A 15,821-nucleotide genomic window follows, 5' to 3' on the forward strand; every position below is an offset into this window, starting at 1 on the left:
TATTAGGATTCTATCGCGTTAATTGATTCACTTACCGTTTTTAAACAGACGAAGACCTTTTTTTCTGCAAATTTCGTTACTGTATTCACGAATACAGTCGAATACATTCTCTGCTTAGCTGGACTCCCCTGTTTTCCGCCGAGTTTTGCTACTGTATTCATAAATACAGTAGCAAAAATACATCGAATACAGTCTATAATAACTGAAAACATAGCTTTAGGAAGTAGTTTAGTAAATGATAATTATAGCAAGTTAATAATCACTAAAACATAGTGGTTTCTGAAAATTTCTAGTCTATCTTATATTCACGAATTGAAAGAAACACGACCTTCTAACTCATTGAAAATAGAGGCACCTAACAAATTTAAAACTCTTTTATAACCCAAAAAAAAAAAAAAAAACAAAAGAGAAAGAAATGAAAACATGTAAAGAATTGCTACCTAATCTAATCACGCTGCGCAAATAAACTACCTTTTTAATGTGTAAACAACTGTCACTATATTTCGGTTGATATTGACATACCTCCAATAACATAAAGAAAAAAGAAAACGAATATATGAATAAAAGAGCACCTCATGACACTAAACATCAAGTTGTTTTTATTGTTTGCATGGACAATATATTATTTTGGGTCATGGACAATATTTGACACATCATATCGGTGCTTTTATCCAAAGCCAAAAGAACCACTAAAGTCTACAGCAGAGACGGAGCCAAATATTTTACTAAAGAATATCGAAATATAAAAAAATAAATCACACTGAAAAGTCAAAAGAATTCAACATATAACATATATAAAAATAATAATTTTATTTAATTATACAATATAATTTTTCGGCGACGGGGAGGCACAATAGCTCCGTTGATCTACAGCCATTCCAAATGGTTCACTTGACAGAGTCATAAAATAAAGCAAGTGAGAAAAGAAACAGATTTAAACCTTTTATAACACGATCCAACAAATCTGTGCTAGAAGACGAAAAATAAAAAATAAAAGCTACAAGTACGAATTTCAAAGAGTCAATATTCCAAAGGACGACCATATCTTTTTAGTGAGATCAAGAAAGATAATATTCGTAAAATTGATTTATTAATTTAGCTATGTTATCATAGTTTGTGCAAGAAAATTAATTCCTTTGTGCCCTCTTCCTCCAACCCCCCCTAACCCCCCCCCCAAAAAAAAAAAAAGAAAAAAAAAAGAAAGAAAGTAAAGAAAGAGCAGATTGGGAGTTCAAGGATCAATGCATAAAACTAATTAAAAATAACAACAAAATCCATTTACACTTAAAATAATATTACTAGGATCATATTTTGCTTGACATAAGTAATAAAAAAAATTATTCGAAAAAATCATTAATCATGTACGAAGTTAATAGATTTTCACGTGAATTCGTGTGAACCCCAACATAGAGCAACAAAAGATTCCATTAATTCCAAGTCATCTGAGCTGTTCGTTCAGAAAGAGGAATCAATTCCCTCCTTAAATAATTAAATTAAAAGCTCTTCTCTTCAAAATTTTTTAATTCCCACTATTTTGTACTTTACGTGGCAAGCAGTTTAACGCCAGCAAAATCAGCTACAACTCCCGTCCAAACTAATCCCCGTATATCACCACTAATATCGAAACACGTGTAAGTCGTCACTTACTCGGATGCCACGTAACCCAGTTCATACGTCATATAAATACCTATCGCGTTAGCCTTTTCTCATGTAACTGTGTCCGTAAAACTGAAATCCAAAAAGTACAAACAGAAATTTCTTCATGTCATATACAGAAAAATATGCCGAAAGGCTAAGCTTGATAGAAGAGCTTTTGTAGTCTTGTAGGTAACGTCATAGTGAGAGAGAGATAAATCTAGAGAGAGAAAGTGGTGAAAACTTTTTGGCGGTAGATTTCAAGGAAGAAGTTGAAGTGTCAATTCGAAATCGCTTTCCGCTGTAGCTATCGATTTTGATTTTTTTTTTTTTAATTTACTTTAAATTTTAGTAGCTGACGATTTTAGGGCTCGGCGATCGTTTGGTGTACACAGTGCAACTTGGAGGTGAGTTAATCGATATTTGATGCTCATTTTTTATCATCGACAGTTTTTGATTTAAATGACGAGTTATTTTGTGCTATCTGATGATGTGAAGTTGATGCGTTTTCTCAATTGAGTAAATGATGTAGTTCCTTTTGTTGAGCCTATTGATGAATTCGTTGGATTAGTTGAATGTTTGTGTTTCTGCACTCATTTTCAGCTGCTAGTTAGAGATATTATTGTTGAGGATTTTAATTTGATGCCAACTAGCTTCGACTGTTAAGATAATTGTAAGTTTGCAGGGAAATTTAGACTGATTAAGTTCATATAGAGAGAAGATGAGGAGCAGAAATATGTTTGTAATGCTGTCGAAATTGTACTTTTTGATTCCAATTTCTACAGAACGAGCTGTGTACAAGTTGATTGCCGAGTAGTAGTCTATTGTTAGGTTATTCTGCAGAACTGCTGGTGTCGAATGCAATTTTAGTCCTGACATGAATATCTGCCTTTCCGAAAAATTACTTGCCATATTGATATTATTTTGTAGATTTTGTTCTAAATGAAATTCTGTTGTTCCTGAAGTGTCTGGACAAAAACTGTATGGTATTGAAGTTAAATATGTGAGTCCATCACTTATGTAATAGCTTCTAGCTTTTAGTTAAAACTTACCAAATGATACATTGTGTTTCAAGATTAACAGCTCCAATCTCTGGATATGCACAAAATGTTTCAAGGATTCTGACTTGGATTTAAAATGGTATATCCTTCTATTAGCAATGTGATCTAAGTACGATAAAATGGTGTATCCTTACTATTAACAATGTGATCCAAACATCACAAACTTTCTAGATTTAAATGTGTTATACATGACTTGTCTTTTACTTAGGTAAGTATGCTTTTGTTGCAAAATACTCTGGTTCTCCATTTCAACCATGCTACTTTGATTTTAGATGTTACATCTTCATCTATCATACCATTCTCTTAGAAAATCAAGCCTAGATTTCTAGAATGTTTTGCATTTAGGCATTGCAATCTCGTTTGGTCTCACCTCAACTTCTCTTCTTATACTGACTAAACTTGCAGTGTATCTATTTGCCTCAATTCTATTTATCCTAAAACCTTTACTCTATAGAGTGCTTATCCAAATAACAAAAAAAATTAATTTATAAAGAAAAATCAGCTGAATAATGATTGCTATTAACTAAATTTGTGAAGTAGATAGAGGTACAGGTGCGCTTTATGCTACTTGAATTGGATGCTTTTTATGCTATTGTTCTTATTAATGCATGGCAATGTGCTTACTAAGGTATAAAAATTACTGAAGTTGCTCACCAGAGTAGTTCACTTACGGCTAAGCTCCTTAGATGGGTTCATCGACTATAATTAAGGAACTTTGAACAGATCGCGGGTGATTACGACAGGCCATGGAGGACAGTGGAAGGTACTTGCACATTGGAGCCCTTATCCGTACATGTATAAGCAATGCTGGTTCTTTAGCCTGAACTTTTATGCCTGTCTTCCACATAGTTTTTTATTAGTACTTAATTACTTAATTCTATATGCAGCATTACTGAAAAGGTCTTCTCAAATGGAGATTCTTATGTGGGTAGTTTCAAGGGGATTCTTCCTCATGGAAAAGGCAAATATACTTGGTCAGATGGATCCGTTTATGATGGTTGTTGGGAAGAAGGAAAAATGACTGGAGAAGGACGGTTTATTTGGCCTTCTGGAGCTTCATATGAGGGTGATTTCTCTGGAGGTTACCTCCATGGTTTTGGAATATTTAACGGGTCTGATGGCTCACTATACAGAGGTGTTTGGAGAATGAATACCCAGCATGGGATAGGAAGAAAGCAGTATCAGAATTCTGATGTTTATGATGGTTGTTGGAAAGAGGGAGTACGTGAAGGCAGCGGTCGATATGCATGGAGTAATGGAAACATGTATATTGGGAACTGGAAAGATGGAAAAATGTGTGGTAGAGGTGTTATGAAATGGTTTGATGGAGATGTTTTTGATGGATTTTGGTTGAATGGCTTAAGACATGGGTCAGGCTGTTACCGATTTGCAGATGGAAGTTACTACTTTGGGGTGTGGACTAAAGGGCTAAAAGATGGACTTGGAATGTTTTATCCTGCTGGAAGTAAGCATCGGTTTCTGAGGAAGACCAGTGATAGGCATGATGATAAGAGGAAAAAGCAGCTCCCACATGCTTCATCAACTATTTCAGAGTCTGTGAAACCTAAAGTGAAGCGTAGTATTTCGGAGAGATTCTTGCTTAAAGGTTCAGGGAGCATATCACTGAGGACTACATCACAGGGAGAAGACGTTTCCCTTGATGATTCCAGCAGAGACATGTTGGCCTGTGATTCATCAAGTGTATTATCTCAAAGCTCTCATGATGACAAAAGCGATTTTCTGGAAACTGGTTCTGTGGCATATGAAAGAGAATACACGCAAGGAGTCCTAATCAAAGAAAGGATTATAAATATTAGTAGGCTATCTCGCAAAAGTAAACAACGGATTAAGTTTCACGCAAAAGAAGTAAAAAGGAGGTCATGTGTGTACTTTCTAGAAGGCCGTAAGAGCTACTATCTGATGCTTAATTTGCAACTTGGCATCAGGTAAGGATATCAATGTCCTTTCTAATTGATAATTTGAGGGGTAAAATCCACTTGGTACCGTAGAACTATTTGTTAATATGGCAGAAATCACAGGTATTCTGTTGGCAAGATCACTCCTGTGCCTATACGTGAAGTGAGACAATCAGATTTTGGAGATCAAGCTAGAATTAAGATGTACTTTCCCAGGAAGGGTTCCCAATTTACACCTTCACATCATTCCATCGATTTTTACTGGAAGGATTATTGCCCTATGGTTTTCAGGTACTTGCACATTTATTTTATATCTGCCACTTGGTTGTTTCTTTAATACACTCCATCTATGAAGACCTTCTGATGGGAGCAAAACACAATTTTGGATTAAACCGGTAATAGTTCTTTTATAGGGAACTGACTACTTTGCTTAACTGCTAGGAGGGGGTTAGGGACTTATTCTACTTGATTTGATGAGATCATGTAAAAAGGTTTGGTTAAAATTTTCTTGGTATGAATTTTTTCCCTCAATGGTTAAAAGGCTCTACTGCTGTCTGTTCACTCTTTCTGGATCATTTCATCCTGAATGTTGCTTCCAGGACTCTTCAGCTATGATTTAGCATAGTGTATTCTTTGCCATGGGTCTTGAATTTCCTTCCTCCAGAGCCTAAAAATGTTAGAACTGTGGATTTTCCACCCTTGCAAATTCGTAGTTTTCATTCACCCTATAACCTAAAACTTCTAGTGGACTTCTCTGTTCTTATTGCTCTATATGAGTTACTGTAGAGTTTGAGTCATTTGTCTGACTATATAAAATGTCATGTTCAGATATTTGAGAGAGTTGTTCAAGCTGGATGCGGCAGAGTATATGATGTCCATCTGTGGTGATGATGGTCTGAGAGAGCTTTCGTCTCCTGGAAAGAGTGGCAGCCTTTTCTATCTTTCTCGGGATGATAGATTTGTGATCAAGACTTTAAAGAAGTCTGAGCTCAAGGTTTGCACAAGAAAATAAACATACTAAACTGTTTTAGGTTTTCTCCTTCCCTTGCTGTGCCGACATTTACATGCCTACTGATCTTCACGCTAACTCAAAATTAAGCAAGATGTTGCCTTTACATTGAAATTAGATGCAACTCTTTATGGAAAGTCAAGGTCATGATTTCTGTTTTAAATACATGTGTTCCCTTTCTTCTGTTTCTTTCCCTATTCCATAGTCCTCCTTCATTCTACCTCCTGAGAAATTCTCTACATAGACTAGGAAGAATAAAGAGCCCGGGGGGGGGGGGGGGAGGAGGAGACCACCTACTCATTTTTTGGTTTCACCTATATACTCTGTTTGTTTTTTGGGAGGGAAAAGGTGGGAGAAAACTTTCTGTTCTCTTCCTAGGTAGCATTGACGATCAACTGGTTGTTTCGAGTACGAGACGAAGGGAAAAGGGTAAAAGGTGTAATATGGTCCTTCTTNCCCTTCCCAGTTTCCAGGTGGTGCACTCATGTTGATCTTTCCTAAGGTGTTAACCTCTTCAAGGATAACCTGCTCTGATACCAATTGATGTTCTAAACGTCAATACCACACAAGAGGGGGGGTGATTTGTGTGGTACCCAATTTTCGCTCTAGAAGAACCTGGTTCTTCTAGGTGTTCTAACTATTGCAGTTTGCGGAATAATAAATGCATAAACTAAAGAACATAGAGATTTTTACGTGGAAAACACCTGGCTCAAAAGGTGAAAAAACCACGACCTACTACTCAGTAGGATTTTCCCAAACTTCCACTAAAATCACTGAGCTAAAACAACATTTACAAAAACTCTTTGTAAACCTAAGGATTAACTCTAATCCCAGTGTGGCACACAGCCTCAAATGTTGCGACACTTTCAAGTTAACTCTAACTTGAATACTCAAAGTACCTAATACAATTGCTTCTAAATAAGCTGAAAGGTACAAACAGAAATTCCTACTACAATTGAACTAGAATAAGAATAAACACAATGGAACTGGTTCTTCTCTCTCGTTCAAGTAGCTTCAGGAGTGCACACTTATATCTCACATATATTGCTTTCAAAACAGACTTGCTCTTTTGCTCTCAATTATGTTTTACTTCTGCGTATGTGCAATACCTGTAAAAGAGAACAAACTCAGTTATTTATTGAGTTAGTAATTAGAGTTTGATTGAGACTCTATTGCTTATCCTTAGACGATTTTGAGTCCTTGACCAATACAAACTCCAACCCTTATCCTAGATTAGGATTGTGTTCTCTCCTCATAAGGAGACTGTTCTCCTTATCCCAACTGCAATCTTTTCGATTTAGTTCAGAAGATATTGTTGCTTGATCTCTACGGTATATCTTCCTCACGTGCATCTCATATGCAATGGTTGATAAACACTGTGTTTTTCCGGATGGACCAGGTCCATTACTGAGTTCATTTGTCAATCTTCAAAACTTCAACTGAACTTACGCCAACACTATTGTTTTGGACATTCTGAAGTTAGAGTAGTGTACTCATTCTATTAGCTTGTGTTCCCGTGAGTTTTCGGGTTTTGGGATGATATTGTAGACTTCCGTGTTATGGGATTGTATATGCCAAGTGGCATCTATACACCGTATTTTCTTTTAACTGTTCAAGTTGAATTATTATTTTCCGCAAGTTATTTTGTTTTTCGCATTTTAGGCGTACCTAGTTCTAGAGACTAGGCGCCATCACGACATGTTCACGGTGGGTGAACTGGGATCGTGACAGAAATCCAATATTATTTTCCTAAATTATGTTCATTTTTATAGAATGGAATAACTTTTGTAAAGATAAAGTAGGAGCAAGGATAAAATTCATCGGACGGTTGAGATTAGGATGAAATCCATTCGACGGTTGAGATCAAAATAAAATCTATCATATTCTTATCTACCAAATTATTGTATCTACTTGTTATATATACATTGAATAATGTGTAGATATTTTTTTAAGATAAAATAGGAATAAGGATAAAATTTATCGGACGGTTGAGATTAGGATGAAATCCATTCAACGGTTGAGATCTAGATAAAACCAATCCTATTCTTATCTACTAAATTATTCTATCTACTAGTTGTCTACACATTGAATACTGTGTAGAGATTTATTTTTAAAAATAAAATAGAAATAAGAATAAAATCCATCGGATGGTTGAGATTAGGATGAAATCCATTCAATGGTTGAGATCAAGCTAAAATTTATCATATTCTTATCTACTAGATTATTATGTCTACTAGTTGTTTACATATTGAATAATGTGTAAAGATATTTTTTAAAGATAAAATAGGAATAAGGATAAAATCCATCGGACGATTGAGATTAGGATGAAATCCATTCGATGGCTGAGATCAAGATAAAATTTGTCCTATTATTATCTGCTAAATTATTATATATACTAGTTGTCTACACATTGAATAATGTGTAAATATTATTTTTTTTAAATATAAAATAGGAATTAGGATAAAATCCATCGGACAGTTGAGATTAGGATGAAATCTATTCGACGGTTGAGATCAGATAAAATCTATCCTATTCTTATCNCAGAGTATATGATGTCCATCTGTGGTGATGATGGTCTGAGAGAGCTTTCGTCTCCTGGAAAGAGTGGCAGCCTTTTCTATCTTTCTCGGGATGATAGATTTGTGATCAAGACTTTAAAGAAGTCTGAGCTCAAGGTTTGCACAAGAAAATAAACATACTAAACTGTTTTAGGTTTTCTCCTTCCCTTGCTGTGCCGACATTTACATGCCTACTGATCTTCACGCTAACTCAAAATTAAGCAAGATGTTGCCTTTACATTGAAATTAGATGCAACTCTTTATGGAAAGTCAAGGTCATGATTTCTGTTTTAAATACATGTGTTCCCTTTCTTCTGTTTCTTTCCCTATTCCATAGTCCTCCTTCATTCTACCTCCTGAGAAATTCTCTACATAGACTAGGAAGAATAAAAGAGCCCGGGGGGGGGGGGGGGGGAGGAGGAGACCACCCTACTCATTTTTTTGGTTTCACCTATATACTCTGTTTGTTTTTTGGGAGGGAAAAGGTGGGAGAAAACTTTCTGTTCTCTTCCTAGGTAGCATTGACGATCAACTGGTTGTTCAGTACAGCAGGAAAGGGAAAAGGTGATATGCTTCTTCTGTTCTATCCGGTGTTGGAAAAATTTAAAATGTTCATGTGGAAGACAACCCAGACCTTCCGCTTCTATTTTACCACCTCAATCAAACATTTCTTAAGTGTGGATCTCAGTTTCTGTAAATGAGTTTGACTTGGTTACTGGGATCAGTAAAAGTTTTTTTTAATCTCATATGTGCAATGGAAGGTTTCCTTTAAAAATTAAAACCACTGTGGAAAAAGATGAAATAAATAACGAATAATAGAATCATTGATGTTTTCGGTGCAAATTTCACGTTCTACAGTGTGGTAGGTCATATGAGTGGTGAAGCTAAAAATTGTGAACAGTGTTTTTTACCCGCCAAGACTACAGCTAATTCTGGTTAATGTATGTTCTTTCTTCTCACTACCATGCCGAAGGGGTACTTATGATGAATTTGATAAATGAGATAAGTAATCATGAATCTGTGCCATTTGTTCTGCTCAGAAACAATTACAAACTGAGAGTGGACTGAAAGGTTGTTAACAGGGATCTCTTACCATCACGTAGGTTCTACTCAAGATGCTTCCTGATTACTATAGGCATGTAAAGGAACATGACAACACACTCATAACAAAAGTATTTGGGCTGCATAGGATATCATTGAAACGTGGAAAAAAGGTTAGTGATCAGGCGTGAGTCCTACTGTACTTTGCTGCTATGAGTTTTTCTCATCATTCAGGTCGAGTATTCACCTATTTCATTCTCAGGTACGCTTTGTAGTCATGGGGAATATGTTTTGTACGGAATTAAGAATACATCGCCGTTATGATTTGAAAGGTTCTTCTCATGGGAGATTTACAAAGAAAGATCGTATTGATGAGACGACGACATTAAAAGACCTCGATTTGAAATATGAGTTTCATATGGACAAGTTATTACGTGAGGCACTTTTCAAGTAAGTCTTTGTTTGGTTTTCCCCTTCAGATTTGAGTTAAAAATTCTGGTTCATTGTAGTCTCTTCTCTTTAATGGTTGACTACTGAAGTTTTTGAAGATGGAGCAAGTAATTTGAAACTACTACTGTAAACCAAAACTAATCTGCTGAGGATGATGGATTTTTATTTTTTTCTCGCAAGTTGGATATCTGAAGTTAAACTCCAGTTAGTTTGCAACCCATAGGCTAGGTTAAGAAGGAGGATTGCAGTAGGTTCATAGTCACTGTAATCTTCTTATAGTCGTATTAACAATAATTTTGATCCAAACAGATCCGAGTGGTTACATAGGATTCTTATAGCTAACTCTAGCTTTATTTGGGATTGAGCAGTGGCAGAGCTACAGTGGCATAAGGGTGGTCGCTTGAGCACCTGTCGCCGGATAATTATAGAGTATATAAACATCAAATATTTTGTTGGAATATGTAATAAAGCTTGAACACCCTTAAAACAACTAACATAGATGGTCTAGCGGTGAAGGGTGTGCAAAGCGACCAGGTTGTTTGGAGTTCGATCCTTAGCTGCTACATTTATTTAAAAATGGCAGCCTGGTGCACGAAGCATTCCGCACTCATAGAGGGTCCAGGGAAGGGCCGTACCCCAAGGGGTGTGATGTAGGCAGCCTACCCTGATGCGTGCATCAATGGCTCAAACCGGTAACCTATAGGTCACACGGAGACAACTTTACCATTGTTTCAAGGCTTCCCTTCAACTGCTACATTTATTTACTCCTTTTTTAAAATCTCTTTTTAGGGAACAAGCAAATGGGAACTTTCTCTCCTTTTCAAAAATAGACTAAAAAATGTTTGACCCAGAAACGTTTATCTCTCTCTCCTCTTCAAAATGAGCTACAACTTTAATTTCCTTTTCAGTAAAAAATCAAAGGGAAGTACATACCAAAATGTTTGAATTTTGATCCCACCCCCTCGTTGACAAATTTCCGAGTGTCTCTCTCCCTTTTTCTTTCTCTCTCTTCGCTCTCTACCCTTTCTCTATTCTTGCTTTCTCTTACAGTAAAAATAAAAAAGGAAAATATCAAGGTGAGTTATAAAATAATTTTAGGCTGCAAATTTAAATTTCATGGTAGTAAGTAAAAAAGTGATTTCGGTAATATATAATTTGAAAAAAACTATACTACTAATAATGAGTCACTTTTTTTTTTAGTAATCGAGAAATCTCCTAGTATTAGTAACGCACAGTCTGAAACTCGATAAATATTGACTTGTTTAAGCTTAACTTCTTTGTTTGGTACCTTCCCTTTTTTTTTTCCACAAGACACGTTAGTTTTACCGTGCAAATGATTGACTACTTGTAAATGAATCTCGATTTAAAAAAATAAAATATTGTTCAGTGTACTCACTCATTGAAAAAAAATGTCGGTGCACTCACTCATAGGAATTTTTATTTTTATTTATTCAAAGTTTGAACACCCTTAGCGAAATATCTGGCTACGCCACTGGGATTGAGGCAGTAGTTGATTGATTGAATATCTACAGGTACCCAAATATGTTGTTGCCTTGAGTATGTTTAAAACTAAATATACAAACGTCAGAAATTATGCAACATGCCTTATATATATACGTCTCTATGTGTGTGTGCACTAGCTTGCGTACACACACACACACACATACATATATATATATATATGTTGTGTGGGTGTGGAGAGAGAGAGAGAGAGAGCTGTTGTAAGTTTTTTAATCTTGTTGCTCGTGCCTCGTAGCTTCAAAAATTGTCATTGGCTGTGTGCTTAAGATGGATCTCAATTTGATTACTTTAATGCCAAAGGTGGAGAACTTTGCTGTAATAGTATATGGTGTCATGATAAACTTCATGATTACGCAATTCTCGAATGACCAGTTACTTTTATTAGTATGATCTAAAAGAAAAAAGAATTTCTGGCTCCTAGCAAGTGTCTTATACATGTCCTAATTTATCTTATCTTTTTCTTTTTCTTTCTTCCTTTTGTGGTTATAGTGAATGCTGTGGATAATTTTATTTAGGACCGTTCATTTCTTTTCCTTAATTCCTATTTTGTTGGTTACAGAAAGTTCAACACTCTCAGGTTGTCCTTTTATTAACTATAGTTCTCTTTCTCTCTCTCTCTCTCTCTCATTATTATTGTTATTGTTATTATTACTATATTTTTGGTTTAGTAAAGCGCTCTCTTTTTCTTTTCGCAGACAATTATCTTTGGACTGCAGATTTTTAGAATCTCAGAACATTATAGACTATAGCCTTCTATTGGGGTTACATTTTAGAGCTCCTGAGAATCTGATATCTCTTTTACAGCCACCTGATTCTCTAGACAATGTAGAAACTAATCCTGAGCATGAAGGTAAAATCTTTTCTTCCTAAGCTTATTGTTTGGTTTAATCTTTATTATGGTGTTACCTCAAGCTGAACAGTATTTCTGATTCCAGTGTGTTCTCTTTTCCTTTCTTGATTGTTAATTGCTATAATACGGGAATAAGGTTAATACATTTTAAGATTAACACGTCACCGTCCTTTTGTGGTCATTAAGTTTGGTTGTACCTCTCTATTTTTTCTAGGCATAACATAAAGTATCTTTTAAGTGGTTTCTCTTTTAACAAAAAACACATGTCACAACATGATTGGTGCGTGAAACACACTTGTTGGGGGAATGTGGTCAAACACCAAAGAGGTGTGTCTTAGCGACAATTTAGAAAGGTTGAGTGTGTAAAATGATTCCCGTGGTCAAAAGGAAAGGTTGTTTTTGTCCTTGGCTGGGTTCAAATTTGTAATGCCTAGAGATACAAAGGATATGTTGGGAGCTGGAATGCAGCAGGTAGTATCAGACAGAAGAAATGGTGGAATATGGTTCCTCCATGCATTTGGTGGACTGTATGGCAAGAACGGAACGTTAGGTGTTTTCAAGACAATTCTTGCTCTATACAGAAAATCAAGACGAAATGCTTTTTTTGTCCTTTTTCTTCTGGTGTAAAGAGAATTATGTAGAGGATGTAGAAACTTTTTTGAATTTTTGAAGCCTTGTAAGATGAAAAAAAGGCCTTTTGTATTTGTAAATATGAGTATGACAGCCAAGTGCCAATTTGGCACTGATGGATATTCATGTTACCTTTCTCAAAAAAAAGAAAAAAAGTGTGTCAGAGGGATTTGGTCCACAGTTCTGGGGGTAAATTATGTATTCTACTTTTTTTCTATCACCCATATCCTTTCTTATGGAGGGGGCTCCATTCAACTCGACGAGCATGCCCCCAAGGCTCCTGCAAATAGACTTCTGTTATCTTGTAAATGGCCAGATCACTTAAAATAGTCGTACTTCTGGCGTTACTTAGGAAGCTTCACTTCTTGCGTTCTAAAACTTCCGTAACAGTGCATTAGCAAGCCTGTAGGAATTGTTGCTACTCTATTCTCTGGATCAGTTCCTATTTTCCCTCTTTTCACGCATGTTGTTTCTCATTTATTTGTTTATTATTTATCTTGAGGGGCTGGGGTCAGCGACGGTGGTTATTAGCTTCATTCTGAAATCTTCCTTTTTTATGCTTGAGAACATCTTTTTCTTTTCTCTACACTGTCTTCTTATTGCACTCAATATTTGTCCTCTTTTCATGCATGTCGTTTCTTATTTGTTTATCTTTTTGTCTTGAGAGGTCAGGCATCAGCGACAATGGTGATTATTCTTTTGAAATCTTCCTTCTATATGCTTTATGACATCTAATTCTTTTCTCGTTACACTAATGCTCATTGACTTCTTGTTTCACTCAATTAAGGTGGGATATCTCAGGGGGAGCTCTCAATTCCACCAAGGGGTTTGATTTTGGTAACTCATGAACCCAGTTCTGTCAGCACTACACCAGGTCCTCATATAAGAGGAAGTACTCTTAGAGCCATGTCCGTTGGTGACAAGGAGGTTGATCTTCTTGTCCCGGGTACTGGAAGGTAACCTGATCTGCTTCTTATCCTCTGTTTAGAGCTGACACAAATGCGTTTCCATCATCAGAAGTACGCTGACAACAGTTTTTTCGATAAGCATGCATTTACTTTAGCCTTCTCAAAAGTAGTGGACTGTCATCTAACTAAAACACAATTTACAAGCAGTAGGGTTTTCTGAGAGAAGTTCGAACAGATAAAAGAATGAGAGAAACCCAAACAGATTTCTTAGGAAGAAGATAGAGATAAGCAGAGAAATTCTTGAGAATTTTTATGTTACTTGTCTAGAAATGGAAAAGGTCAGTAATACGAGATACGGAAAAAATCCCCCATGAAAGTTTTAAGATGCAGTTGAATGTTAGAAACAAGAAGACAGGGAAATGTACAGAGAGAAAGGTAGACAAATGATTGGAAAAAATACAGCAAGTCAGGAACGCAGGGTAGGTTAAGATAAAAAATACGAAGAGCAAGAGGGATGATGGCATAATGGGGAAAGAAGAGAGAAGACCATATTATAATCTCTGGGAAAGTCAATAAAATAAAAAACCATGCAACAAGAAATTATAGAGGAAGGAGTCGGACCTCAAAACCTTTCTTTGAATTTTTAGTCATTCTATTTATTCAGGGTAAGTGATGGAGAATAGAAAGAAGAGCAGCAGATGGGCTATGTGACTGTCGGTCTTGCTGGCTAGCTCGTACTGCATAGCGGAATTCTGACTTCAAGGAAACCACCGTGTTGGTTTCGCACCATGCTGCATTATGATGCTAGGATTTATCCTATTGATATGATTGATAAAGGAATTATCGTGTGCCTAAAGAAATGTTGCAAAACACCTCAAATTAAATGTAGAAAAAAAACGGTTCTATCAAAAAAGTGTAGAAAGGAACGAAAGACAGGCAGGGATGACCGGCTTTTTCCAAGCATGCCATGTTTGGTGTGATCGAGTGAAAAATGCTCAAAAAATGTTCTACTCTTTGTTTACTTTGATCTTTGAATCCCAAGTGTCCTAGTAAAAATGCACTACATTTTGGGGTGATCGAGTGAAAAAAATTTACCAAGGATGCCATGTTTTCTCATGGACCTTCATCAGTTTCATTCAGGAAAAAGTAGAAGAGCCATTGTCATGTTATTTGCTGTCAAGCTGAATTCACTTAATGTCTAACAGCTTTCAGTTTTTTCAGGTTAAGGGTACAATTAGGTGTAAACATGCCAGCCCAAGCAAACCAAAAGCTCATGCAGGATGAGACAGCTTCAGTACAAGTTGAGCTTTTTGAGGTATATGATGTTGTTCTATATCTGGGAATAATTGATATACTGCAGGAATACAACATGAAAAAGAAATTGGAGCATACCTACAAAGCGTTGCAATTTGATCCTATGTCGGTCTCTGTAATTGAACCCAAGCTTTACTCGAAACGTTTCATCAATTTCTTGGAGAAAGTGTTCCCTGTTGAGCCATGAAACTCTTTTAACTTGCAAATATTTCTTCTCTGTCCTGCTGAGGCCCTCTGGTTTCTTGGTTAGAGCTAGATGGAAAACAAGCTTTTCATGATTAATTGAAGAGCAATTTTATCACCACTCAAAAGTGTTTTATTCCATTCCACTTAATGTACTACATAGTTTTTTCTGTACAGTGGCACCTAACAGTTTTGTAGCTAAAAAAGTCTTTTCTGTTTTAATTTTTCTTAAAGATTTGAACTTTGCGTTTCAAATCTCACAGTTTCGTTATGGATAGATTATAATTTACTCTATTTCACTCGAAGAGCGTTTCCTTGATTTTACCAAGTGAAGAGATGATTGGGGTTCTAACAGAACAGTTATTAACTTTGCCTTTGATAGGGTAGTGATAAATGACATTCTATCTCTTCTTTTGTTTCTTCATCAGTTCAGTACTTCAGTTACACCAATATTTTTCTTTTGGTAATTAACTTTTATTATTTACTAAAGTATCTATTTACAACTAGTATCTCAATCCTGAATTTGGACAGACGGCCCCAAACTTCAAGTATCTCATCTCACCACCTCTCATTTCTAGTTACATGGCCAATACTAGGGGTAGAAGATCAATCTATTCAGTGTTCTATACAGTCTTGGCTTCATACTTCCTCTACAATGTATTTCTTAAATAATCATCCTCGTAACATCTATACTGCTTCTCTTCTTATGCGAAAAATTCTGTAATTCCTTTCCATCCAAATATGA

At 36.0% G+C, this 15,821-nt stretch overlaps 1 protein-coding gene across 3 annotated transcripts; it reads left to right on the top strand.

Annotated features, from left to right (window-relative positions):
* LOC109223498 (phosphatidylinositol 4-phosphate 5-kinase 7-like) lies at positions 1,705 to 15,347 on the top strand. Of its 3 annotated transcripts, XM_019387852.1 has the most exons (11): positions 1,705 to 2,042; positions 3,325 to 3,459; positions 3,584 to 4,642; positions 4,736 to 4,903; positions 5,441 to 5,496; positions 8,187 to 8,296; positions 9,283 to 9,393; positions 9,483 to 9,670; positions 11,887 to 12,041; positions 13,459 to 13,627; positions 14,801 to 15,347. In XM_019387852.1, the coding sequence occupies exons 2-11, from the start codon at positions 3,443 to 3,445 to the stop codon at positions 15,078 to 15,080; spliced, it is 2,313 nt and encodes a 770-aa protein (XP_019243397.1). In that variant the 5' UTR covers positions 1,705 to 2,042; positions 3,325 to 3,442; the 3' UTR covers positions 15,081 to 15,347. The 3 variants fall into 3 exon arrangements, with proteins under 3 accessions (XP_019243397.1, XP_019243382.1, XP_019243389.1); XM_019387837.1 differs by lacking the exon at positions 8,187 to 8,296 and having other exon boundaries at positions 5,441 to 5,606; XM_019387844.1 differs by lacking the exon at positions 8,187 to 8,296 and having other exon boundaries at positions 3,343 to 3,459; positions 5,441 to 5,606.

The sequence above is a fragment of the Nicotiana attenuata genome, chromosome 1, assembly GCF_001879085.1.
Source record: "Nicotiana attenuata strain UT chromosome 1, NIATTr2, whole genome shotgun sequence".
In the NCBI taxonomy this organism is placed as follows: domain Eukaryota; kingdom Viridiplantae; phylum Streptophyta; class Magnoliopsida; order Solanales; family Solanaceae; genus Nicotiana; species Nicotiana attenuata.

Excerpts from the sequence above, each read along its gene's own strand:
- LOC109223498 (XM_019387837.1), top strand. Across the intron at positions 4,643-4,735 it reads AATTTGCAACTTGGCATCAG|GTATTCTGTTGGCAAGATCA; the intron begins GTAAGGATATCA and ends CAGAAATCACAG. Across the intron at positions 9,394-9,482 it reads CATTGAAACGTGGAAAAAAG|GTACGCTTTGTAGTCATGGG; the intron begins GTTAGTGATCAG and ends TTTCATTCTCAG.